We start from the raw sequence: 22,696 nt of genomic DNA, 5'->3' as shown, positions 1-22,696 counted from the left end.
TGATCTTTTTTGCACCAGGGGTTTGATTTGGGACCGTCCCAACACCCTGCTGGATCACCAAACTTTCAGTTTCAGTGATTTTAATGCACAAATGTACGCAGACGACGTGGTCATTTTTACTTATGGAAATGACGCAAAAGACATCTCTCTAAGGCTCACGGATGCGCTGCACAACATACAACATTGGCTGAAAAACACCTGCCTGCTGTTAAACACAAAAAAAACAGTGTGCATGATGTTCAGCAAACGCCCTACTGACATCAAAAGGTCCAATGTGTTTCTTGACGGGGAGGAATTAGAGCTGGTCTCCCACTTCACATACCTCGGAGTCGTCTTGGACTCAAACCTGACTTTCAAGAAACACATTAAAAAAGTCAGAAACACAGTAAACTTTAATCTATTAAATTTTAGACAAATTCGGCCCTTCTTAACAGATGATGCAGCTAAAACCTATCTTTTCAGCCTGATTCTCTCTCATATTGACTACTGCTTCACAAACTGGGCAAGCACCTCAACTTTAAAACCCATAGAGCAGATGTATAACAGAGCAGAAACCAAACTCCCATCATCACTGTAAGGTCCTGGAAAAGCACAAATTTCTAGACTTTGAAAATTTAAAAGTATTCAAAAATGCCTGTTTCATATACAAATGTTTACACGGACCAGCACCAGCTCCTGTCAAAGAGTTCATCCATAAAAAAAGACTCACAGGACATGGTACTAGGTCAGGCACAAGAGGTGACTGTGAAATTACACACAGAAGAACCACCTTTGGTCAGAATGTTCTATCCATAAAAGGTGGGCAAAGCTGGAATAACCTCCCAGTCATTATCAGAGAGAGCACCACTCTTAGCACTTTCAAGGGGAAGCTGAAAGCAAGGTTACTAGAAAATCAAACATGCGACCACCTGTAACCTGTAATGCAATTCAATTGTTGGGTCATCATCAGAGTTTCTTTCTTTTTCCGTTACATGTATACAAAAATTACACAGTACTTTTGTGTATGATTTTTTCTCATCAGTAGTGTTTACATAATACATTTATGTATCACATTTAGTGCAATAATTACACGCTTCTGCATGTGCAACTGAGTGTACTGGGCCTCGTGCAATACAAACTGGCACTTTAAACTGATGTGCACTTTAGGGCTTTGTGCAATTTCATCTGGCACTCATGCACTTTAGCACTTGACACTTTACCCAGCACCTATGCACTTTACTCTTCAAAACGAAACTCTTATGGTCTCCCTACCTGTGGGCTAGCTCTCCACCCACAGTCAATCTGTATTGCAATTTATCTGTCTGTCTGTATATTATGGTTTGTGTTTTTCAATGTGTTTTTCACTGTTAGTGCTTGTTTTATTGCTACTGCTCCTTTTTTCTTACTGTGAAATGTTGTACTGTCTTAATTTGTTTTTATGTTAATGGGACTACGGATGGAAATTAGCGTCAAGCTACAATCCGGCATCTTTACATGTTTTAACATGTTCATCAATGTGCACTGTCCCATTCAAATAAACAAATAAATAAAATAAGTTGCTGCTGCCTCCAGAGCCGCTCTCGTCCCTGTAAATGGTCAGTCAGCATCCGCCCCGTTAGCACAAGCTAACACAGTAATGGCAGCTGTCATCCAACACCGAGCCGTCACATAGTCCCAACAACACACCAACACTGAAACAGCTCAACTCTGTCTGACTGTTTAACCTGTTATTAACCGTTCAGTAATGTTAGCTGTATGACGGCTAGCCCTGTCACTGTGTGTGCAGGTTGACTCTCACTATACTTAGCATGGAGCTCACATTCCTGCAGCAGCAGCTACAACCCATACAGGCTGACGGACATATGGCTGTACTACCACTCCTTTGACATTATGGGTATCGAATAGAGTGCTCTATTGGTATCTGTATCATTTTAAGGGTACTGGTATTGGTACTGGTATTGTACTTTTTTAAACAATACACAGCCCTAATCCCCTCCATCCTGCTGGCACACCATCCACTCTTGCCCTCATCTCTTCCTGGACCATGTGACACTTATCCATTTCCTGAGCTCTGTCATAAAGAGGTCTTGGAATGCCACCAAGCTGTGCCTGTCCCAACACCACTGCTCCAACTAGCACATTGTGGTGTAGCTGTTCCTCAGCATGGTCAACCACCACCTGTGCCCTCCAATTCATCCTCATCCTGACCTCCATCACAGCATTTGAGACTCTGATGTCAGAGGAGTCTGTATGTAGCAGCATCTCTCTTGCAGAGTAACCAGGAACTCCTCTATCAGACTGTTGTGGGGGCAGATCTTGGCTAATTTTTCTTTTGAAGCCCCTGTTAGTAGTCACCAGAAATGACCAGATGCAGAAGGATTACATGTTGGTAGATTTGTGATTTAAAAATTTAAATTGTTTTGTTGTGTTAAAATAAAAGTTGATCTTATTTTCAGTTGTTGTCCAGTACAGGTGGAAGTAGGAGGGCAGCCTTTATGTTTGATGGATTGATTCTTGGATAGGGAGAAGTTAACTGAGTTGTACCATTTGTTTTGTCTCAGGACTAAAGTCGCCCTGCAGCTCTTCTTTGCTTATTTCTGTACTTTCAAACAGCAGTGGTGATAATGATGCTGTTTCTTTTTTTTGACACATACACCCAAACAACTTGTATATTGCAAGAGAGATCTAATTTTTGACCTTTGGAAAAAGTCTATTTGTTATTTTTTTGAGGAGCTTTAACTGTGTCTCATGGTCATCCTCATTTATGATCGAGATGGTTTAGTTGATTTCATGTACAGGTATGTATGACCCCATTTCCACCAAGCAGTATGGTACAGTTCAGTTTGGTACGCTTTTTTTCCATTTCCACTGTGAAAAGTTGTGGATGGTACCCATGGAGCTGTTCTGTACCGTCCCAATTTTTGGTCCCCCCTCTGTTGGGGTACCTAGCACACAGATCTGGTACTAAAAGGTGGAGCTGTGAACACTGCAGTCTGTTGATTGGTCAGTAGAGGACGGCCACTCTGCTCAGGGCTGAGTTGTGGCTGGTTTTGAGGCTCATGTAACCACTGTTCATACTGTGGAGAGTTTTATTTGTTAACTCTAACTATAAAATTAAAGGATGTTTTGCTGCCTCTCACAGCAGCTGGAGTCTGAGAAAAAAGTAACTTAATTCACTGGGCTGACTGCTGGTGACTTTTAAGGTGGAATGTTAACTTGGAATGTTAACTTTGACCATTACTTAAGTTTTTATATGACATTCACTTTTAGTAATGAGTGGATCTGCAAGCATTCATATATATTAATTTTGGTGGGGTTATGTGAACTATTCTAATCCTCACTCGGAGAAAAGAGAAGCGTTGTGAAGCGTCGTTCCTGTGGGCTACGGCAACACTAAAACCCCTGAGCTTGCCTGAGAAGGACTAAATACACAAACCCGTTATTTTAAAATATCCCATGGAGAGAGACTCTCTCTGTTTTATTTTGTTCTGAAAATGTTGGCGTGCAGCCTCGTTCTGTGGACGATAACCGAGATGCAGACTTCCCCGCCCACATTTAAGGGAACTGTCTGTGGTGGAAACGCTAGGGTCTAGGTACCATGTCTGAAGGGTTACTTTTGGTTGTTTGGTGGAAATGGGGCTTATGTTGTCAAATATGGAGCTTTGAACTTTGATCTTTCTCTAACTCTCTTCTGACTCCTGGTCAGTGATTTTGACTCCTGGTCATTTGACTTCTGGCTGGTGACTTTGACCCCTACCCAGTTTTTCCCGTTGAAAGCTTCAGAAAAAGCTATTAAATAGACATTCATTTTTTTTCCTGTCAAACCTTTATCTTGCTTGGACGCATAAATTCAAAGGTCAAACTCCACTACACAGGAAGTTTACATCATATCCCCTTGTTGTTTTTCAGTGGAAGTTGAGGTGAATCATATTTTCACACATAAAGCGTCTGCACCGTCACTGGCTCTTATTTGTCAGAGATGTGTCTTACCTAAGAACCCCAGGCCATGGTGACGATGGTTGAGGTATGATTTTTGAGTTTAGACTTGGCAGATCTGCGTCTCCTATTGGTCTGGTCGCAGTTCTAGGTTAAAGACAGAGAGAGAGTGACACAGATGAAGTTTTATGGTTCAGTCGGTGCACACTTAAGAAACAACAATGATCCAGGTATTTGTGGACTGAAGCAAAAACAAAAACAAAACCACAAGCACCAATTCCAGATTTCTAGCCAACATGGATTGTTTGAAGTTAAGTTGGTGAAAATTTCAAGTGTCTATGATTTGCCATGTCACCGGTATTTTCATTCTGAAAGAAGATTACAAATAATAAACCAGCACAACAAAAAAAGGGTTTCAGCCCTTAAGGCTTGAACCCCTGAATTTTGAACTTAGTGTTCGTTGATGTGACATTGTCAGATTTGAGACACGCCGCTGATGTTGGATGTTAATCCCAGTCACATACTTTAGTGTACTTTTTTTTCTTGTTTGGGCCCCTTGAATCCTAAGGAGGGAGATCTTTATACTGCAGCCCACAATGATATTTTAGATAGATATTCTAGTTTTGTGGCAGTGTGAGAAACAACCTTTTCTGTTTGAACATGACAGTGCCTCTGTGCACAAGGCTGGCTTCATAAAGAAATGGTCTTCCCAGTTTAATGTGGAAGAACTTAACTGGTCTGCACTTAGCCCAAAACTCAACCTCATCAACACTTCTGAGATGAACTGGACTGTGAGCCAGAGCTTATCACCTAACATCAGTGTTGGACCTCACTAATGCTCCTGTGGCTGATCCAAAACCCGATGTACTGGTTTAACAGGATGAAATTTCACTCGCACGTATTTGTGTCCGTGTGAGTATTTTTGGGAGCCTACCGAGACGCAGACCTCCTTGCTTTTGATACAGAGGTTTGTTCTGCAGTGCAGGTAGACGGCTCTGGTTTCCCCAAAAAACTGGAACATGCTGAAGGAGAAGAAGTCGGATGTTCCCTGTCCGTTACTCTCCACTTCCACAGTTTTGTCATCAGTATTCGGACAGCTGCTCAGAAAAAAGAAAACACATACGACATCACCAGTGGGGCTGGATTATTTTTATTGTCGACTAATCTGTTGATTATTTCTTCGATTAGTCGACTAATCATTTTATCGAAAAATGTGTTAAAATGTTGAAAAATGTCGATCTGGCTCTCCCAAACCCCAAAATTATGTCATCTAATGTCTTGTTTCGTATTCACGCCAAAGGGCTTTAGTTCACTGTTATGGGAGAGTGTGTAAAGCTGCCAATATTTGAACATAAGAAGCTGCAGTAAGAGTATTTTGGGGCACTTTTATAGTACTTGTCTATGAAAAATCACTCAAACTGATTAGTCGACTACTAAAAATAGTCACCGATTATTTTAATCGTCGATTAGTCGTCAATTAGTCGACTAATTGTTGCAGCCCTAATCACCAGCTGCAGTCGTTCGATGTTCCATAAAATGTATCAAATCTGAATCTGGCGTCAAATCCTCTCGTTACACCTGAGTCCTTTCAGATCCCACACAAAACCTATTTAGGCTTGAATTTAAACATTAGTATGTAACTTCATTTGTAAGTAACTACATTTGTAATTAATGTACATTATAGTTCACAAGCTACTTGCTCCAAACATGTGGTTCTGTATAAAAGCTATGAAGTTGATAAAAGCTTAAATATTAATGTGATATCCTTGAAGGTTTAAGTGGGGAATTTTGACCACCACGTGGTTTTAAATCTAATGCACTTCTGATGGACAGGTGCGTAGGAGAATGAAATTAAGTTTTTGTCCACTCGGGGGCAGCACAACAAGCTGTAAACACAATACTGACAAAAGATCATCCTTGTTAAGCCTCTGTGTTTTGGCATCAAGGAGGTTGTCTGACTCTGTTTAGTCATTAAACTTCCTGCTGACGCGGTCAAGTAATTCCTCCAGACCATGGATGCGCTTTAATTTAAATTTAAATTAAAATAACAATTTGGCTGGTTGCAGATGTCAGTGTTTTCTGTTGTTCTTGTTGTTATTGTGGTATATTTTGTTTTTTAATGTTATTTATTCCCTTTTTGCCAGGAAAACAAAAATATCTACAATATGAAAAAATAAATAACATAACTGTTTTTGAAGTAATCAAACCCTTCATTATACAACTTTTGAGTGAGCATAAATCCAATCATAGACATTTATGAAACAACCTTAAAAATAACCCTCTTTCACATGAAAACATTTTTTCAAAAAGCTGATCCATACTGCATACATGCAAATTTCTCCTCCAAACTACTGTACTTATTCAGGTTTTTCACAAACAACTACAACTACGTTTTAAGAACGTTATAATTTACCTTCGCCCAATACTTATTTTTACTTAATAGAGCTTGGAAGGATCATAATGTAACTCAGTGTTACCTCCGTGAGTTGTTTATTTCTGCCACTGACTGCTAATGTTAACAAGCTCTCTTCCTGCCTACTTAAAGATAGATTTGTTGTTCACAATGCAACATTATCAAGGAAACAATAGATTTTGTTTTAACCAGCAAATCAAAGTTAGTTTGGTGCTCATTTGTGACAAATGCAAATACTTCAGTAATTCAGTTACCTGCAACATGGGACCGATGTGTTCAGCATCAGTGCCATTGAAATTTTCCACCAAAGAAACATCAAGCTAATGTACTGCTATAACATACAGTCAGCCAGTTGAGCTACTTGTAAGCTAATTAACACAGCAGATAACTTGTGCAAAATACCATCTTTTTAAAAGGGTTCTGGATTCAAAGCCGCCGGCCAGCTGGGACCCTTCTGTGTGGAGTTTGCATGTTCTCCCCTTGTCTCTTGGTTCTCCAGCTTCCTCCCACAGACCAAAGACATGCAGCTAAGGTTAACTGTTGACTCTGAGTAGCCCGTATGAGTGAATGTGAATATTTGTCTGTTTCTATAGCCCCTTTTACACTGCCTGTTCAAGGCAGGAATGTCATGCCCATAACTATGCCTAGCTGTTCTTTATAAAAGGTACAAATGTGCAAAGTGGTGACAGAGTTTTTTCGTTTATAAACTGGCAGCGGAGGATGTAACAGTGCTGAATCGACGTCTGTGTAAAAGGGACAACTGGCAGGACGTGACCATGGATGTACTAAAAGACCTGGGTACAGCACTGGCGACGGGGCTTCGTTCATTCCTATGAAAGTTGCTCAGTGGCGCATGAAGTCAAAAAAGCTCTATCTCTGCGGTATTAAATTACCCACATGATGGGCGCTGCTTCTGCATCATTGGGCCCACAGAGCAAGCGCACTAGAAACTTGTGTCTACACGGCCAAGTGCAGCCAAGAAGCCAACTTCCAACAGCCACTTGGCTGAATACAGGTTGAGCACTTTGCAAACTCGATTGGGGATAAAATAATTTAATCTTGCAGCTCTAATAGACCTTCAAAATGCTATCAGACCAAATTGATTAAATCTTGATAGTAAAACGAGTCATTTCACAGGGTTGTGATGCTCAAAAAGAAATGTATCCACTGATTTCTAGACGTCTCTTTCCCAGTGTATGTTTATGGTAAAAAGTATTTTTGGGCCCATTGGTATCACCTGATGGACCCTGAAAATAGCAGTACCACTGTTAAGCCTCTCCCAAAATTGGCTTCAAAGCTGGATGCACTCCCTGGGGGCCTTGAGACAACTGCAGATGGAATGGGTGTGACACTTTGACGCCGTGTAATGTGTGTGACCCACCCCTGGGAGATTTAAAAAGCAGCTAGAAGCAGTTAGCAGCTAACTCAAAAAGGAAAACAGCAGCTGAAAATATCCACAAATTGGTGAGACAGAGGTCTGGGCACTCCTTACCCTCCGAACAGAGATCAGCTGCCTTATAACAGGGACAGTAAATGATTGTTATTGCCATGTTATTCCATTGTTATTGTTTAGAAAGTCTCCTGATGTGCACATTACATGCCACACTAGAGGCCAACGCTGTTGTGTTTAATGTCACGCCTGTCACTCCTCTCTTACTTTTGGGATGCTGGTATGCTATGTAAAATTACACATTGTTTGGTTTCGTGTTAAAGAGCAAAGGTGACTTAATGATGGTACTTTGTAACGGTCCTATGGTGTGAACTCTTTGTAAAAAGGGCTTATGTGTCAGCCCTGTGATGGTCTGACAACCTGTCCATGGTGTACCTTGCCTCTCACGCAATGTCAGCTGGGCATAGGCTCTAACCTGCACTATAGCCAAAAGAAGTCCAGTAACCATTCTCTTTTAAGCTCTGGTTTGAGCTCCACCTTGGCAACCAGTGGAGAATCCACTGCTGTTCCTGCTCAAGAAATAGCCCGACACACAGCCCTATGTAAAACGCATTTTTTGACATTCTTACATTTCTGTTTTTGTTCTGCTTAAACAAATAAGATAGAGGTAGTTATATAGTGAGATTTAGAGGTGGTGCCAACTGAATTGTGTTACCTTTGGGCAGAGGCAACACAGCTGTTTCCCTCCATGTCTAGTGGATGTATATGGGCTGCTGGGTAGCTTCTTATTTACTGTACAGGCATGAGTGTGTTATCTATATATATTATATTTTGCCCTGGAACTAAATCCAGCCATCACCTAACAGTGACAGCGAAAATTATTTTGGGGCTCTATGAAAACTTGACAAGAAACTCCATGTCAACAGACTGGGTAACCACCTCTGTGTGTCTCTCACCGATCCGAGATGAGGTGATATTTCTGATCTGCATCAGCTGAATCTTCGTGGGTTGCAAAGCAGGACTGTATCACCAAAGCAACTTTATCATCCAGGCCGTTTGCCACCAGCGCGAACCAGACCCTCTGGCTCAGTTTGAGCTTGGTGTCCCCGGTCACTTCCTGTGTGCGTTGAGCATCAGTGTAGGCCTTCATGGTCAGAACGTAGTTCCAAATTCCAGTTGTAACATAGGCCACTGAAGGGCTGCAAACAAACGCACACACATCAGCTCTGTTATACTCACCACTGAAACCTCTAAACTCCTGTATCCTGTAACTAAGTACATTTACTCAAGTATTTCAGTTAAAGGGGCGAGTGATTTTAACGGGTAAAACAATGAATTAAGCAATTTCACATAAAAAAAAACATCAGTGTTTTCCCAAAACTGCTTGTCATGGAGGGCCTGCTGACTATAATGGCTGATGCAAAAATGAGAAAACACAATGACCCTATCTAGAGCCGGTGTTTGGTTTGTCCTTTCATGGATACTGTAGAAACACGGTCGTGCAACATGGCAGACTGTGGACAAGGACACGCTCCCTATGCAGATATAAATGACTCATTCTAAGGTATTGAAAATATGATGATTCTTATTTTCAGGTGTTTATAAACTAAAGAAGTTACACTTATCAAATAATATTGCATTTCTCACAACATATCTCCCTAAATCCTACACTCTGAACCTTTAAAGTCCGGGTAAAGCAAATTCAGTGATTTCTGTTAAACTGTTTTTCACAATTTCTGTGTCCAGGATTTTTTGGGCAAGTCAAAAGCCTGCTCGATAATGTGATGGAGCAACCCTTATCATAACCCCTCCCCAACTATATAAATACTGCGTCAATACAAACACTAACATAGACTGCAGTGCGTACATCTGTGTCATTTCATTCAGCCCCTGTGAATGAGCGGCAAGTTTGCTACGTTCCATGAGCTCTCTGAACTCTTTCAGTTAAATAGATACATAAAAAAAACATCTCTGTTAAATGCTACAATCATGTTAACACAAGCAAAGTAGTCATCACTAAAGCGGAATTATACTTCTGCATTAAATCGATGCCGTACCTACGCCGTAGTCTCTGTGTCGAAGTAGAGCCTATATTGGACCCTGCGCCGTAGCCTGACGTGCACCTCCCCAGAAATGTAACTACATGTTGCGGTGACGCAGACCTCCTGTCTATTTTTGTAAGCTGAAACCATTTCCCTCAGTGGAAATGAAGCTTTTATGTACTTTTATTTCACAGTTAAGAAACAAGAAATTGTGAAGACAATAAAGCCTCCACAAAAATAGCACTCTAGTGTGATTTGTGTGTGATTTATCCTGACTTCATATGAGCAGAGGAAATCTCCGCTGGTCGCTAGGCTAATTTATACAATGTAAAATGCCATAGGCTTGTGCTGATCACGTTAGCATGTTGTATTTGTTTGGAAAATTTGTTTAGTATAAGACAGTTGTTTTGTCAGTGAACCTTGTGAGATGTAATGGAGCCGAATTTTGTAATATTGCCTTTGTTAAATGTTGCTGTTGTCCCTGGCTTCATATGAGTAGTGGAAAAGTCTGCTAGCCATTAGGCTAATTCATACAATGTAAAATGCCATAGGCTTGTGCTAAAACATTAGCGTGTTGTATTTGTGGGGAAAATGTGTCCAGATAAAGACAAGTGTTTGTCTGTGAATGCTGCGAGTTATAGTGAAGCTGATTTGTGTACTTGTGAAATTGTCTCTATTAATCTATGTTGAATCCATGTTTAATGTGTGTTTTTAATCAAGTAAACTTTACAGCACTTCTCAGAAAACCCGCCGCTGACAAATGTTTTGGAGGTGTAACTGCAGAGTGACACAGACACACCACTGCACAAGTATAAATGCTCATAAAGGCATAAGGCTACAGCGTAGGGTCTTCCACACAAGTACGTACCTTTCAGTCTATTAGACAGAAATGGCTGCCCGGCTCTCCAGCAGTTATTGCCCATGCTGTGGGTGTGTGCTTTGTGCTAACGTTAGCTGCTGAGGTGAGAGGCTATCCCAATGCAGCGGCCTCCATTCCCTGGTTCAGAAAGTGTGCTGTGCTACCACAGACTGTGCTACTGGGTGAGCTGCTGTGAGGCTGATTGTCCGGCTCAGGAGTCGTATGTGTGTGTGTGTGTGTGTGTGCCCGTGCTACAGGCTTATCACCTAACAAGAGTCCTTGGCTTTGCAGCAGCCTGGCAGCAACTCGATCTTCAGAGGAGGATACTGCTCAGTGTTTCATGATTTTGAAACTTAATATCGTATCCTTGCATTTTTTTTAATTATTCAGATTTGGTTGGGTGGTTAATAACATATTTTTCAGTGGTGTGACAAACTCGTTACACATATTTATTTTTGCCGTACCCTTACTTAAAGGTAAAAACGGGATTTAGGTATTTGCACCTCAGAGTTGGGGTAGGAGTCTTAGGGGTTGATTATTATTTATTAATACGTGACATTATGCTGTATATTTTATATATTTTACCTCACCCACAGGGGCAGGAGGAGGTATGTTTAAATTAGGATAAAACAATCTACTCCATTGCACACTGCCACTTATTTTGTCTCGCCATGAAATATTGTTGAACCCCTAACCAGGACACACCTGCCACTGGTACCACTTTTGACTTTGATGTTGACTGAGAAATCGATGTTAATATCTGGAATAACAAAGGGGCAGGTGAAGTCAACCAATTCCTTGTTAGTGGTCTCCAGCTTGATGGCGTTCTTGTTGATAATTTCGTCATCACTGTTCATCTGCAAAGTCACAGGGAGTCATTGTTACTGCAGAAGACCAATGAGTTATAGCTTCTCCTTGTTATATTTGATGTTTTTTCAAGACATTCACTGTAACCAGCATTATGGGGAACAAGGGGCTCACAGGTCAGAGCAGCAACTATAGAATGATAAAGCCTACAAAGGACATCTGGCTGCTTACTGAGAGTTAATAAAAAGTAGTGGAGAGACACCCACCCTGATCATCGTCCCACAGGGGTTGGTGCTAGAGTCGAAGCTTATAGTCACCAGGTGGGTCGTGTCGTCCTTTTCAGCTCTGCAGGTTTTGTCGTAGAGGTGTAAGTCAGTGTAGCTGATGTCTTTGTCCTCCAGGAGACAACCAACCAGAGTAATTGACTGAGAGCTCCCATCACAGACCGCTGGGTCACCTGAACACAGGACAGAAATGAAAACAATCAGTGTTGTGCAAACGTTTGGAATCAGGCGTTATAAAAGCAGCTAGAGCCGTCAGACAAATGTAGTGGAGTAAAAAGAGATGAAGTTGAGTAGAAGTATGAAGTTGCATGAAATGTAAATACTCAAGTAAATTACAAGTAGGCCTACCACAAATTTGTACTTAAGTGCAGTACTTGAGTAAATGTCCTTAGTTACATTCCACCAATGCTAACTTACATCACCATTTATTAAGTAGGTGAAACGTCATTCACTGCAACCATGTGTTGATAACAGTTGCCTTAGTTCATTTGTGGGATGGTGCAGCTGAACAACTGCGACTGAACACTCAAACTCATGATGTAACTTGAGTTCAGCAGGTCGACACTGCAGAGCTGAACATCATCACTCTGTTGTGTAACAGCCATCTTACCCAAAGTGTCTTCAGTTCTGTATGGGGAGGCAAATATGGCCCGACAGTGGCACCGGGTTCCATCACCACTGCTCTTATCGCCGCAGAATTCATCAGGACTGCAGTACTGGTCCTGACAGTAGGCCTGAGGTCCTTGAGCTGCAGAGAGAGACGGGCAGAGGGAGAGGTGTTACAGGTTGAGAGAAGAACAGCAGAACAACACGTGAAACAGGTGCTGCCTTGTCTTTTAACATCCAACCAACTAAAACCAAGTTGCTTAGAAATTAACATAAATATTGTTGGTGTTTTCATTTGTGAACTTATTTGGTGAAAACTGTCATTACCTGCTCTTTATACATAACACATCTGGAATTTTGGCATGGGTATTCAGTACCTTGTGAAATAATTACGATTGCCAAACAGAAACATTTCAGATTTATGCAAGAATAACTCCCCCTTCATCGGTGTTCTTCAGTGAGCATGAATTTCTGTTACGGACTGTTGATGTCAGTACTTTAATTCACCCTTCGCTAAGTCCTGCCCCTCAAATACAGACTGGCCAACCATAGCTTAGCATTAGCCAGCTCTGACTAGGATTCGTCAAAAACACAGCTGTGCTCCATTGACTCTAATGCAGTCATTTTAGATTTCTTTCATTGTCAGGCTGGTTTTGTGGATTTGGAGCTAAATGTTGTGCCTGGGGCACGTCGTGTATTAATGATACTCTACGTTAGAAGGAGATATAAGTTTCTTGCCCCATTTCAAAACCAAACTCAAACCCTAAGAAGTGTAGGGTTAGCTAGCTACTGAAGATATAGCCTACTGAATGTATACACATGCTGCTTTTACCTTTAATGCTCATAACATTAAATAAAGACCCACAAAATACAAAATACAGTCACAAAGATTTGTGGTTGTCAGACAACAAATTATTTAGTTTGGCGAACCCCTGAATTATCCTCTAGCGCCACCATGAGGTGAACATGAGTGGTTTTTACTGAAATGTCTCGACAACTACAGAATGCCATGAAGGTTGGTTCAGACTTTTATCTTCCTCAGAGGATGAATCCTGCTGACTTGTCATCACTTGACTTCATCATGTCAAATTTGTAACATATCCAGTTTAGTTTATGATTAAATACCTGCAAAACTAATGACATTACCACAAGTCTCAGCTAACTTTTTAAAAAGTGCTAATTAGCAAATGCTGTCGTGCTAACACTTCAAACTAAGATGGTGCTTTCACTGCTGGAAAGACTTCTTCTTTTAAAACGAGTATGTCTGTCCAATAGGAAGACTTTCAAAATTGGCACGACATGACCAGAGAAAACAGAGGGAAAAGGGCTGTGCATTGGCTTTTACTCAAGAGGTAAAAAACCTACAACTATCAGAATGCACTGCGCCACAACTGACCAATAAATGCGAGCTTGAACGTTCTGCCACAGGAAACAATATGGTGGCTGGCTGGTAACAAATTATTTTGAAATGTACTGAAACAGTCATCTAAAAGTTTGGTCTGTGTTTGAGGGGATGTGGTTGGGGTCTCTGTCTCAATCCTTTTCTATACTTTTTGTGTCTATGATGGAAGTTCATGCAAAAATACAACCCGTAGTTCATGCAACAGCTCAACAGTCAGCAATAGTCTTTGAGCTAGGAGATGAGCAGGGCGATCTGGGCGCTAGTAAGATGGAGAAGTTTACCACAGTTTATTTACACATACTACCCACATTGTTATGATCCAAAGCTGGTTGAAAATCATCAAAGGATCCCTATAACATCTAAGTCTAAGTAAACCAACCCTTTAAATCATCTTTTCTTTGCATAACTCAGCACTGAAGGATAGTCTTACAGCAGGCGGCGTTTGACCTCCAGCTTTCAATGTTGTCATCGGTGTACAGGCTGCAGGCTCTGGCGTAGGCCTCCAGGAACTGACACTTGAGTCCGTCCCCAGCAGGATAATGGCACAAAGTGTTTGTGCAGGCAGTTACGTAGGGCCCTGTTGCGACGTTGTCATGACAAGCTGTGAAGGATTCCTGCGTCAGGAGGTTACAGCTGTTCCATGAGGTCAGAGAGGGAAAGTGGGAGATGGAAGAATGAGTATGTTTCCAAAATGTTCACCAGCATGAACTACAAGATGAAGGCCTTTTCTGAGGACGGTTGTGTGATGTTATGTTAAGGCCTTGCTCAGGAGAATATTTTCATAATGATTTTTATTAAAAGAAAGGCATTTATTTTATGGCCGTTAGAGGTTTTGTGTTGTATATGGTTTGGTGATACCACAAAATTCGTTTCAGATTTGATACCAAGAATCACAGATATGAATACTTTTGGAAAAAAATAAAATTGGCTAATGAACTATCGTGTTTTGAATTTAATTCATCATTAATATGCTTATGAATAGTTTTACCAGATATGAAGCATTTTTTTCCTTGCTTTTCTTAACATAATTATTATTTCTTAGTCGTGCATTTTTAAAACAAAAGCAGTTTTTAATGGTAAATAACAAATATTTATCTCTGCATGTAAGAACAGTGTAGCAGAGAGTGCAGCACCTAAGAGGTGACTTAGGCACTGATCACACCGAAAGCATTTTAGCAGTTGTTTTGCTTTTTGCTTACTGTTTTTGCGTTGCTATGCACCTTGCATCTGCGCTCCAGGCACCTGGCATTTTTGCCAGAGCGCTCTGAACTCTGAAAAAAAAGTCAACTCAGAGCGGAAAAGCCTATACTGGTCATGACAACAAGTTCACAGTTTGTAAACAACGGAGGAAAACTGGTGGTTCTCCCCATGATCCACCCTGTTTTTTAGGGTCTCATGTACCCACACAGATCTCTGTTTCCCTGTGCCCATCAAACTATTTAATGACAACCTCTCACCCTCAACCAGAGCTACAGCACGTGCCCTCTGCCTCAACATTTTAGGAAATAGATACTACTGACTAATAGCTTTATTTTTTTTTGTTACTAGTAGCATTCAATTAAAAAAAAACAGGTGGTGTGGTGGGCTTCATGTTTTAAAACCTGTTCTGAGCGTCAAGTGTTGAAAAATGCTTTGGTGCACACGGGGTTGTAGACTCTTAGACCAGTGATTGCTAGTTAGATATGCCCAAAATGAATAATATCTCATGTTTAACCACAACAGAGACAATGAAGCCTGCGGCAAACTTCAAAAGGACTTGTTGAGATGAAGCTGGTATCGACAGGGTAACATGGGCATTGACCACCCTGCTGGTGAGGCATGCTGGCCGTCCGGATAGCGGGAACTCACATCTCTGCAAACATCTGAGTAAATTTTAAGTAGACACCATTTTCTTGATAAGTCGACCACAGATGTGGAGTTTAAACATGTTTTTTCTAAGTTTTTTTTAAAAAAAAATCTTAATACTACATTCCGTGATACAGCCACAGCATTTTGAAAATTATAGCCTAGAGTTTTGAGCTTTCTCCTCTGCCATAGAGTGCTGCAGGAATGAGTCCTAACACCCAGAAATGAGTTAGCATGAGTTAGCACCTCTGGTTCCCTCGTATTAAGGCCAGTAGATTTTTTGAATGGGTTTTTGATTAGATGCCTGAAATAAGATCTGTGGTGAACACTATGTTTTCTTCTACGATATAAGATACATCAGTAAAACCCCACTTGTAAATTTTGAAGCCTGTACGTGTCTTAGAAAAGACGGTTGCTATCAAGTGGCTATATGAGACTACAGAACAACATCATTTGGAAGATGGCTTTACAGCCTCATTGTGGTGGTGACGTTGAAGTAATGTAACCGTGGTATGGTTTGTTTATAGCCTTACGTTAGCTTTTTACTTCTGCCGATTGCAATTACGCCTCAAAAGTGATGTAAATTTGTAAAGATAGTCTTGTTGAATGCACAAGTTTCATAAATGTTAATTTGCCACTGAGCTTATTTTCTGCAATAATCCAAGTAACACTGGCTTTTTGTCGAGGGAACCAGGGCAATGTTAACTTCCGTGATGGCCTACAAAAAACCACCATCCCCGCAGCACTCTATTGCTGCTGGTTGGTGCGAGCCCTTTGCATTATGGGATACCAGAGGGGATTTAGACTAGCCTGATGAATGCTAAAAAAAATATGTCCAAATCACTGCAACCTCCGGGTATTTTTGTCATACAGCAGATGTGTGCTTTTGCTTGCATACTGCATACTACATGCTACATTTAGGCCAGATCAGTATGTACTGCTAGTATAGTTGGCGGTGTCAAGTACAGCCTTAGTACTGTTGTATCAGTACTTTAAGTATTGATCCATCCAAATTCAGTGTTTGAGATTTCCTCTGGCTTCTGAAATAATCTACTGACACAGCACCTCCATGCCTTTCAGATTTTATTGAACTTTATTGTATCAAATTATCACTTGTTCAGAAAAATGTATTCAACATTTTACAGCTGCTCCTTTTGTTATACTTGTTTATGGGGGGAAAAGGTGATTTTTGGCTAGTGGGTGTTGTGTGATCCTGCAATACTGAGAGTGGCCACTATGTAAAAATGTCCTCACTGCCCAACAGTTTTTCGTTATTTTATTTTTTAACTCAAAATGCCATAAACTCTGTAGCATTATCTGAGTTTATGTGTGCTGAGCTTTTACACACACTGTGTCCAGGTGTCTTCTACTTACTGTGTAGTCATTTCGTCGCAGTTGTCTGGTTTGGCAGTGGTGTCAGTGTGTGGTGTCTCACAGCTAGGGGGCAAAAAACAGCATAAACAAACACACAAAGCACCTAGGCAACCCCAAAGCAACCCAAGATTCATCTCCAGCAGTAGCTCAACAGCAGTTTGTGATAGAGGTCTTACCCATCCTCACTGTCATCATCAAGCTTCTCGTTACTTAACTCCCCATCGGAGTTGCCACATAAACCCTCCACAACTGGAGCTTGTCCAGTCGGTCCTGGCCAGTTTCAGGAGAGAGAATGTAATCAATGAATAATAAAGATACAAATGCAGGACAATGAATAAGGCCGGCAGCGTATTCATAGGCCCACTATTGTTCTAGGGCTGTTACCTGGGGCTGTCACTTCTTCAAAATTCTACCCATCACTTTGAACAAAAGAAAAAAGAATACTGTAATGTTCGATTGGAATTTAAAGCTCTCCGTGTCTGACTGCAGCAGGCTGCACATTGCTAAAATGCATTGTATACTGTCAGTCTGATGTGCTGTCGCCCTGGGCTATTGATGTTTCCTTCGCTAAAACAAAATGGAGAAAACTGGTGACATAACAGACCGTGCTGAATAGACAATCATGACACCAAACCATCTGAGAAGTAAGGTGTTAATTTAGTCCACCTACCAGTGTTGAAGTCATTACCACCTAAACCGAGTCAGTCGTGACCAAGACCAGAGTATATCGAGACTGAGACCAGACCAGTAAGAGTCCAAAATGTGGAGCATGCAAACTATACATTCCCTAAAAGCACCTTACAAATATGACTTTGGGAGGCATATTTTCCTTAAAAATCTCCAGAATGATTCCATTTGTCATAGTCAGAAATTGTTAAAACAGGAATTAGATTTTCATATTTCTGACAGTCTGTGAGCACATTATGTGGGACGAACGCTTCCTTCAGAAAAAAGTATAACCAAATCTAAGCTTAAAATAATTATATATAAAATCACTTTATTCTAGGCTGTGTCACATTTAAAATTTGGCCAAAAATAAACCGTTTGCAATGACTAACCAATATGCACAACAAAAGTGAAAAAGGCTTTTTTCAACTCCAGGATTTCGTCTTCAACTTTTAACTTGTAAACTTAAAGTTGAAAAATCTCAAAGCTAATTTATGGTGGAGGGAGGATCATGCATTTTCCACCAGTCAGTCAGGGAGGCTCAAGGAAAAATATTTGTAGCTCGGGGAGGTTAAAAAAACAAAACCTGGTCACACCCCAGCCACCTCCCTCCTCTGCTAAGTAAAGAACAGTCGCTGATGTGAAGCAGTGGAGGCATTGCAAAAAATATTGATTATACACTGTGTTTCAGGATAGGCTGTACTTTTGATTTGATAGTTCAGTTTCTTTGAATTTGATTTTTCCTGTATAAACTTTCACAGTAGCTGCATATTTCTGCAAACTCCTGTGCACCAGTTAAGATTCTGCAACATTTGAGTCAAATATTAATGACGGTTGTTGAGTTACCAGACTACTGTCAATCAAATCTAATCAAATACACCCATACAGTCTATATGAAGCACATGAACTTTTTTGGACTTTACGTTTCTTTGTTCCTTATTAAGTCACCAATCCTAAATGTTATAGAAACATGCTTGGAAGTTAAAACCGGGTTCTCAGGGGCCATTATTTCTGCGTCATCTGCCTAACACCTTAACTTTCTATTTCCCCAACCAGGAAAATAACCATCCACAAAAAAACATTGGGCCAGAGATTCAGTGGTGTAAACCAGAACCTGATTCCACTGTTTTGAGATGACCTGAGGACAGCACCTTTTGATAAACCACCATGTCAGTCCATAAAGAGATAACTTAACACACAGCTTACGGAGCTGCACAAAATTGATGAAAGCCTTTTTCCACACTAATTGTTAAAAGAAAAACTGTGGTGTTAAATCCAGGAACAGTTTACTCTCTCGTCTCTGAATACTCTGTAACAAACATCTCTCCAACGCTGTTCCTACATTTATCCATCTGTGATGTACCTTTAATGTATATCTGTGCAGTGTAGCCATCAAAGAAGACGATCATGGAGTAGGTAGTTTCGATTATCTTTGCCGTCACTCCAGCCTCGGTCTTGAAGAGAGTCACACCGTGAAAATCCTTCTCCGTGGAGGTGAGTGTCTCTTCTGTGTCGTCCACCTGCATCACAGCAGAGAGGAAAAGGGAGGGAAGATCATGGGATGATTGTGAGACAGTCGGCCTCTGGGCACAGACGTGCAGAACTCCCCACCATGTTTCCTACTCAGGTGCAAGACACACAGATCGTTCTTTAGCCTTTTTTTTTTTTTAACCCTTGTTGTGCATCTCTTTGTAGTTGTTACTTGTCTCTCTGTGGTTTTGTGTGTCTTTGTTGTCATTTTGTGTCCCTTTGTGATTGTAAGTCTTGTTGCAACTGTTTTGCATGTCTCTGTCGTTTGTCTCTTTGTGGTCATTGTGAGCCTGTTTAAACCTGGTATTAACATGCGTTTTGTGTGATCTTATCATGAACTGGACAGTCAATACACATCGCTGTTCACACCTGTGTCCATCTTACGTCTCCAGCTGACCACTTGTGTTTAGACTACATTACTGCCCTATGCAGTTATCACGATGACACTTTTGCTACCTGCTCTGTAGCAGGCTTGCCTTAAACATTACTGGTTGTGTCAGTACAGCTGGAGAAATCTCTGTCAACAGAGTTCAACATCTCTCCTTCCATAGGGCAAAACAAGGGATGGTCATGCAACACTTTGTCCAACTCAGCATAAATTGGGTACGCTTTGGAGCATTTGCGTGCTGTCACCAAAATACCCACCACGTCCTGCACCGATGACGTAGTCCTTGTTGGGAGGCAAGGTTTGAGTGATCGGATCACAATGCTTCTTGGCGGTCATTTACACTTGCATTTAGTGCTGTCCACTTGCGATCAGATCACCCAAAACGCATGTTAATACCAGGTCTAAACAGAGCAGTTTAGTCTCTTTGAGTGACATTTTGCAATGAAGGCCAGTGCACTTCAGAGCACTTCTCTGGTCATGTAGCACCAATTTCAAAAGCATTTGCATCTCTCTACTGCATAGACAGCCCAGTTCAATGAAAAGACCATCTTTCCAGCAGTGAAATATGTGGGTCTGTGGTTAGCACTGTTGCTTCAAAGTGATGGCCTGCTCACACCTGTTCTAAAAATAGTAAAATCTTGGAGGAAAATCAGTTTTTCAGTGGAATAGCCATGATTAGTGGATTTGATCGAACAAATCAACAATCACACAATAGACAAGATCCTATACTGACATGATAAAACTGTCAATCTGTGGCACTGTGTATCTTACCTTAACTCTCCCGCCTTGTTCCAGGCTGATTGTACCACTTGATTCCCCCTCCAGAGACAGGATCACACTGTCCAAGAAGTGGTGATCTTGACGCCGTCGTTCCTTGAATGTTGCCTTAACCTTGACATCTGGGATTGATGAGGTCTTTATCAGAGTGTACACACAGCGATCTTGGACAGAGTGAGCCTGGCCTTGGACAGTGATGACGGTGGGGCCGGTCACAGTGCACAGGGCGCACCTGGTGGAGATGAGGAGGGACAAATACAAGAACAAAATAATATCATCCGCATGAGAAAAGATTTACTGGCGGTTTTATATTGATAACACACAATAAGCAAAAGCCCTGCAGAAGCAAGAATAAAAGTCTACATGCTAGTGTCTCCATGAGGCTGTACTAACATTAGTATGCTTACATGGTGACGATGATAATGCCAACAAGCTAATATCAGACACATATTGTTTACCTTTTTCTGTTGTTTTCCATGTTTTGTTTTTCCTGTGTTTCCTTTTTTATTTTAGTCATTTACATTTTGTCTTGTTCCAGATCCACTTCCTGTCAAGTTTCCCGCCTGTGTAATTGCCTGTTCTACGCTAGCATATTGCACCAGTACCACATTGTCTTTCCTCTTCTAGTGTATTTATGGTGCTTTCCAAAGTCAAGGAAGGATCCTTAAACGGCTGAATTTCAAGGAGGCGACATTATTGAATCCCGCAAAAGGACAATTTCAGTGTCAGGGATCCTTCAAATTCCACTAGGACCAAGTCCTTACCTCAGAAAATTCTCCTTCCCCTCAGTGGGCATTCCTCTTTATTACCTTTTGTCTGCTGATTTAGATACCTTTGGCCGTTGGACTGATTGCCTGTGGACAGACCTGTGCTCGATTTAAACCCCTCAACATTTATCCTGTCTGGAGTCTGCTTTGTGGGTCTATCGTTAGTTTGTACCTGATAGCAAGATCTGGCCATACTATGGACTCCCCAGACCCGGAAAAACCTTTCATTGCTATTCAAGCCCAAAGACAGAGAATACATGACCAAGAGGAGCAAACCTCTAATCACACACTAGGAATATTTTGTTTTATTTATTTATTTTATTAAGACTGAAATGCTGGAACTCTCACACTAAGGCAAATAAGACCTGGCCCAGAAGGAAGGGAGGCACATGGTGCTTCTCAAAGTTAAGGAAGGGTCCTAAAAAAGCTGACTTTCAAGGAGGCTGCTGTCGTTGTTATCAAATCTTTCAGGACTTTTCCAATGTCAAGGATCCTCTGAATTCTACCGAAGATGGAGTCCTTCCTTTAGAGAATTCTGAAGGATGCACGTGTGTATCCTCAGTCAGCGGGCATGAAGTACCTACAGTTCTTTGTGCATGATTTGCCAGAATTGAAGCGGGGCCTTTTTATGTACGCGTGGGTTCTTGCTTGCCTGTTCCAATGTGTGCTCACCAAATGATAGGAAGGAGTCTTGCCTAGCCTCTGTAGGACCCAAATTGGAAGGACCTGTCCAACCAAGGAAGCATCCTTGGCTTTGAGAAGCACCATGTGTCTTCCCTTTCCTCCATGCCAGCTCTTTTTTGCCTTAGTGTGAAAGTTCCAGCATTTTTGTCTTAGTATTCCTAGTGTCTGTTCAGACCTTTGGTCCTCTTTATTACCTTTTGCCTGCTAATTTAGATACCTTTGGCTGTTGGACTGTTGCCTGTGGACAGACCTGTGCTTGATTATTCTGTCTGGAGTCTGCTTTGTGGTTCCATCATTAGTTTGTGCTTGATAACAAGATCTGGCCATACTATGGACTCCACAGACCTAGCCTGTTCCAATGTGAGTTCACCGAATGCTAGGAGGGAGTCTTGCCCAGCCTCTGTAGGACCTGTCTTGGAAGGACCCATCCCACCAAGGAAGCATCCTTGAATTTGAGAAGCACCAACAGACTTAATACACTAGGAGCAAGAAGACACAGACAGGAAACTTGATGCAAAGTGGATTTGGATCAAGACGAGAGGCAACTGACCGAAATGAAACAGGAGACACTGTGGAAATATGGAAAACGACAGAACATGACCTTATGTGGCAGGACGGGATGTGACATGAATGTCTGAACCAAAGGTCATTGCAATTCATCGAATAGTTGTTGAGATATTTCAGTTTGGATCAAAGTGGTGGACTGACAGTCAGAACAGCATTGTCATCTCTAGAGCTGTGCTAGAGATGACTTTAGGGATGGTACATTGTCTGTAGCATCAGTCGTAAAGTCGAAAACTGACCTTTAGGATTTACTAACTAACTAATTACAATTGGGTTTATGTTTGCACATGGTTTTAGTTATGGAACCAGACTCCCAGACTGGTCTGCAATCTTTTTTCTGGGGTTGCCCAGCGTTAGAGATCCCAGGCAGCTGTGGAGATTCT

The 22,696-nt window shown here is 41.3% G+C and overlaps 1 protein-coding gene across 2 annotated transcripts in view; it reads right to left on the bottom strand.

Annotated features, from left to right (window-relative positions):
- The window catches only part of LOC117257158 (alpha-tectorin-like), a 33,879-nt gene that overhangs the window by 4,446 nt on the left and 6,737 nt on the right, over window positions 1-22,696 (bottom strand). For both annotated transcript variants that reach the window (XM_033627101.2, XM_033627102.2), the window contains exons 3-13: window positions 20,293-20,530; window positions 18,967-19,123; window positions 17,114-17,207; window positions 16,938-17,000; window positions 14,149-14,351; window positions 12,321-12,458; window positions 11,693-11,883; window positions 11,325-11,476; window positions 8,675-8,917; window positions 4,850-5,012; window positions 3,970-4,062 (exon numbers count right to left, since the gene is read on the bottom strand). In XM_033627101.2, the coding sequence (XP_033482992.1) occupies window positions 3,970-4,062; window positions 4,850-5,012; window positions 8,675-8,917; window positions 11,325-11,476; window positions 11,693-11,883; window positions 12,321-12,458; window positions 14,149-14,351; window positions 16,938-17,000; window positions 17,114-17,207; window positions 18,967-19,123; window positions 20,293-20,530 (1,735 nt within the window). The remainder of the gene's footprint in view (window positions 1-3,969; window positions 4,063-4,849; window positions 5,013-8,674; window positions 8,918-11,324; window positions 11,477-11,692; window positions 11,884-12,320; window positions 12,459-14,148; window positions 14,352-16,937; window positions 17,001-17,113; window positions 17,208-18,966; window positions 19,124-20,292; window positions 20,531-22,696) is intronic.

This window comes from Epinephelus lanceolatus, chromosome 1, assembly GCF_041903045.1.
Source record: "Epinephelus lanceolatus isolate andai-2023 chromosome 1, ASM4190304v1, whole genome shotgun sequence".
Taxonomy (NCBI): domain Eukaryota; kingdom Metazoa; phylum Chordata; class Actinopteri; order Perciformes; family Serranidae; genus Epinephelus; species Epinephelus lanceolatus.
The sequence above is the reverse complement of the archived record's forward strand: the minus strand, read 5'-3'. Positions and strand labels throughout refer to the sequence as shown.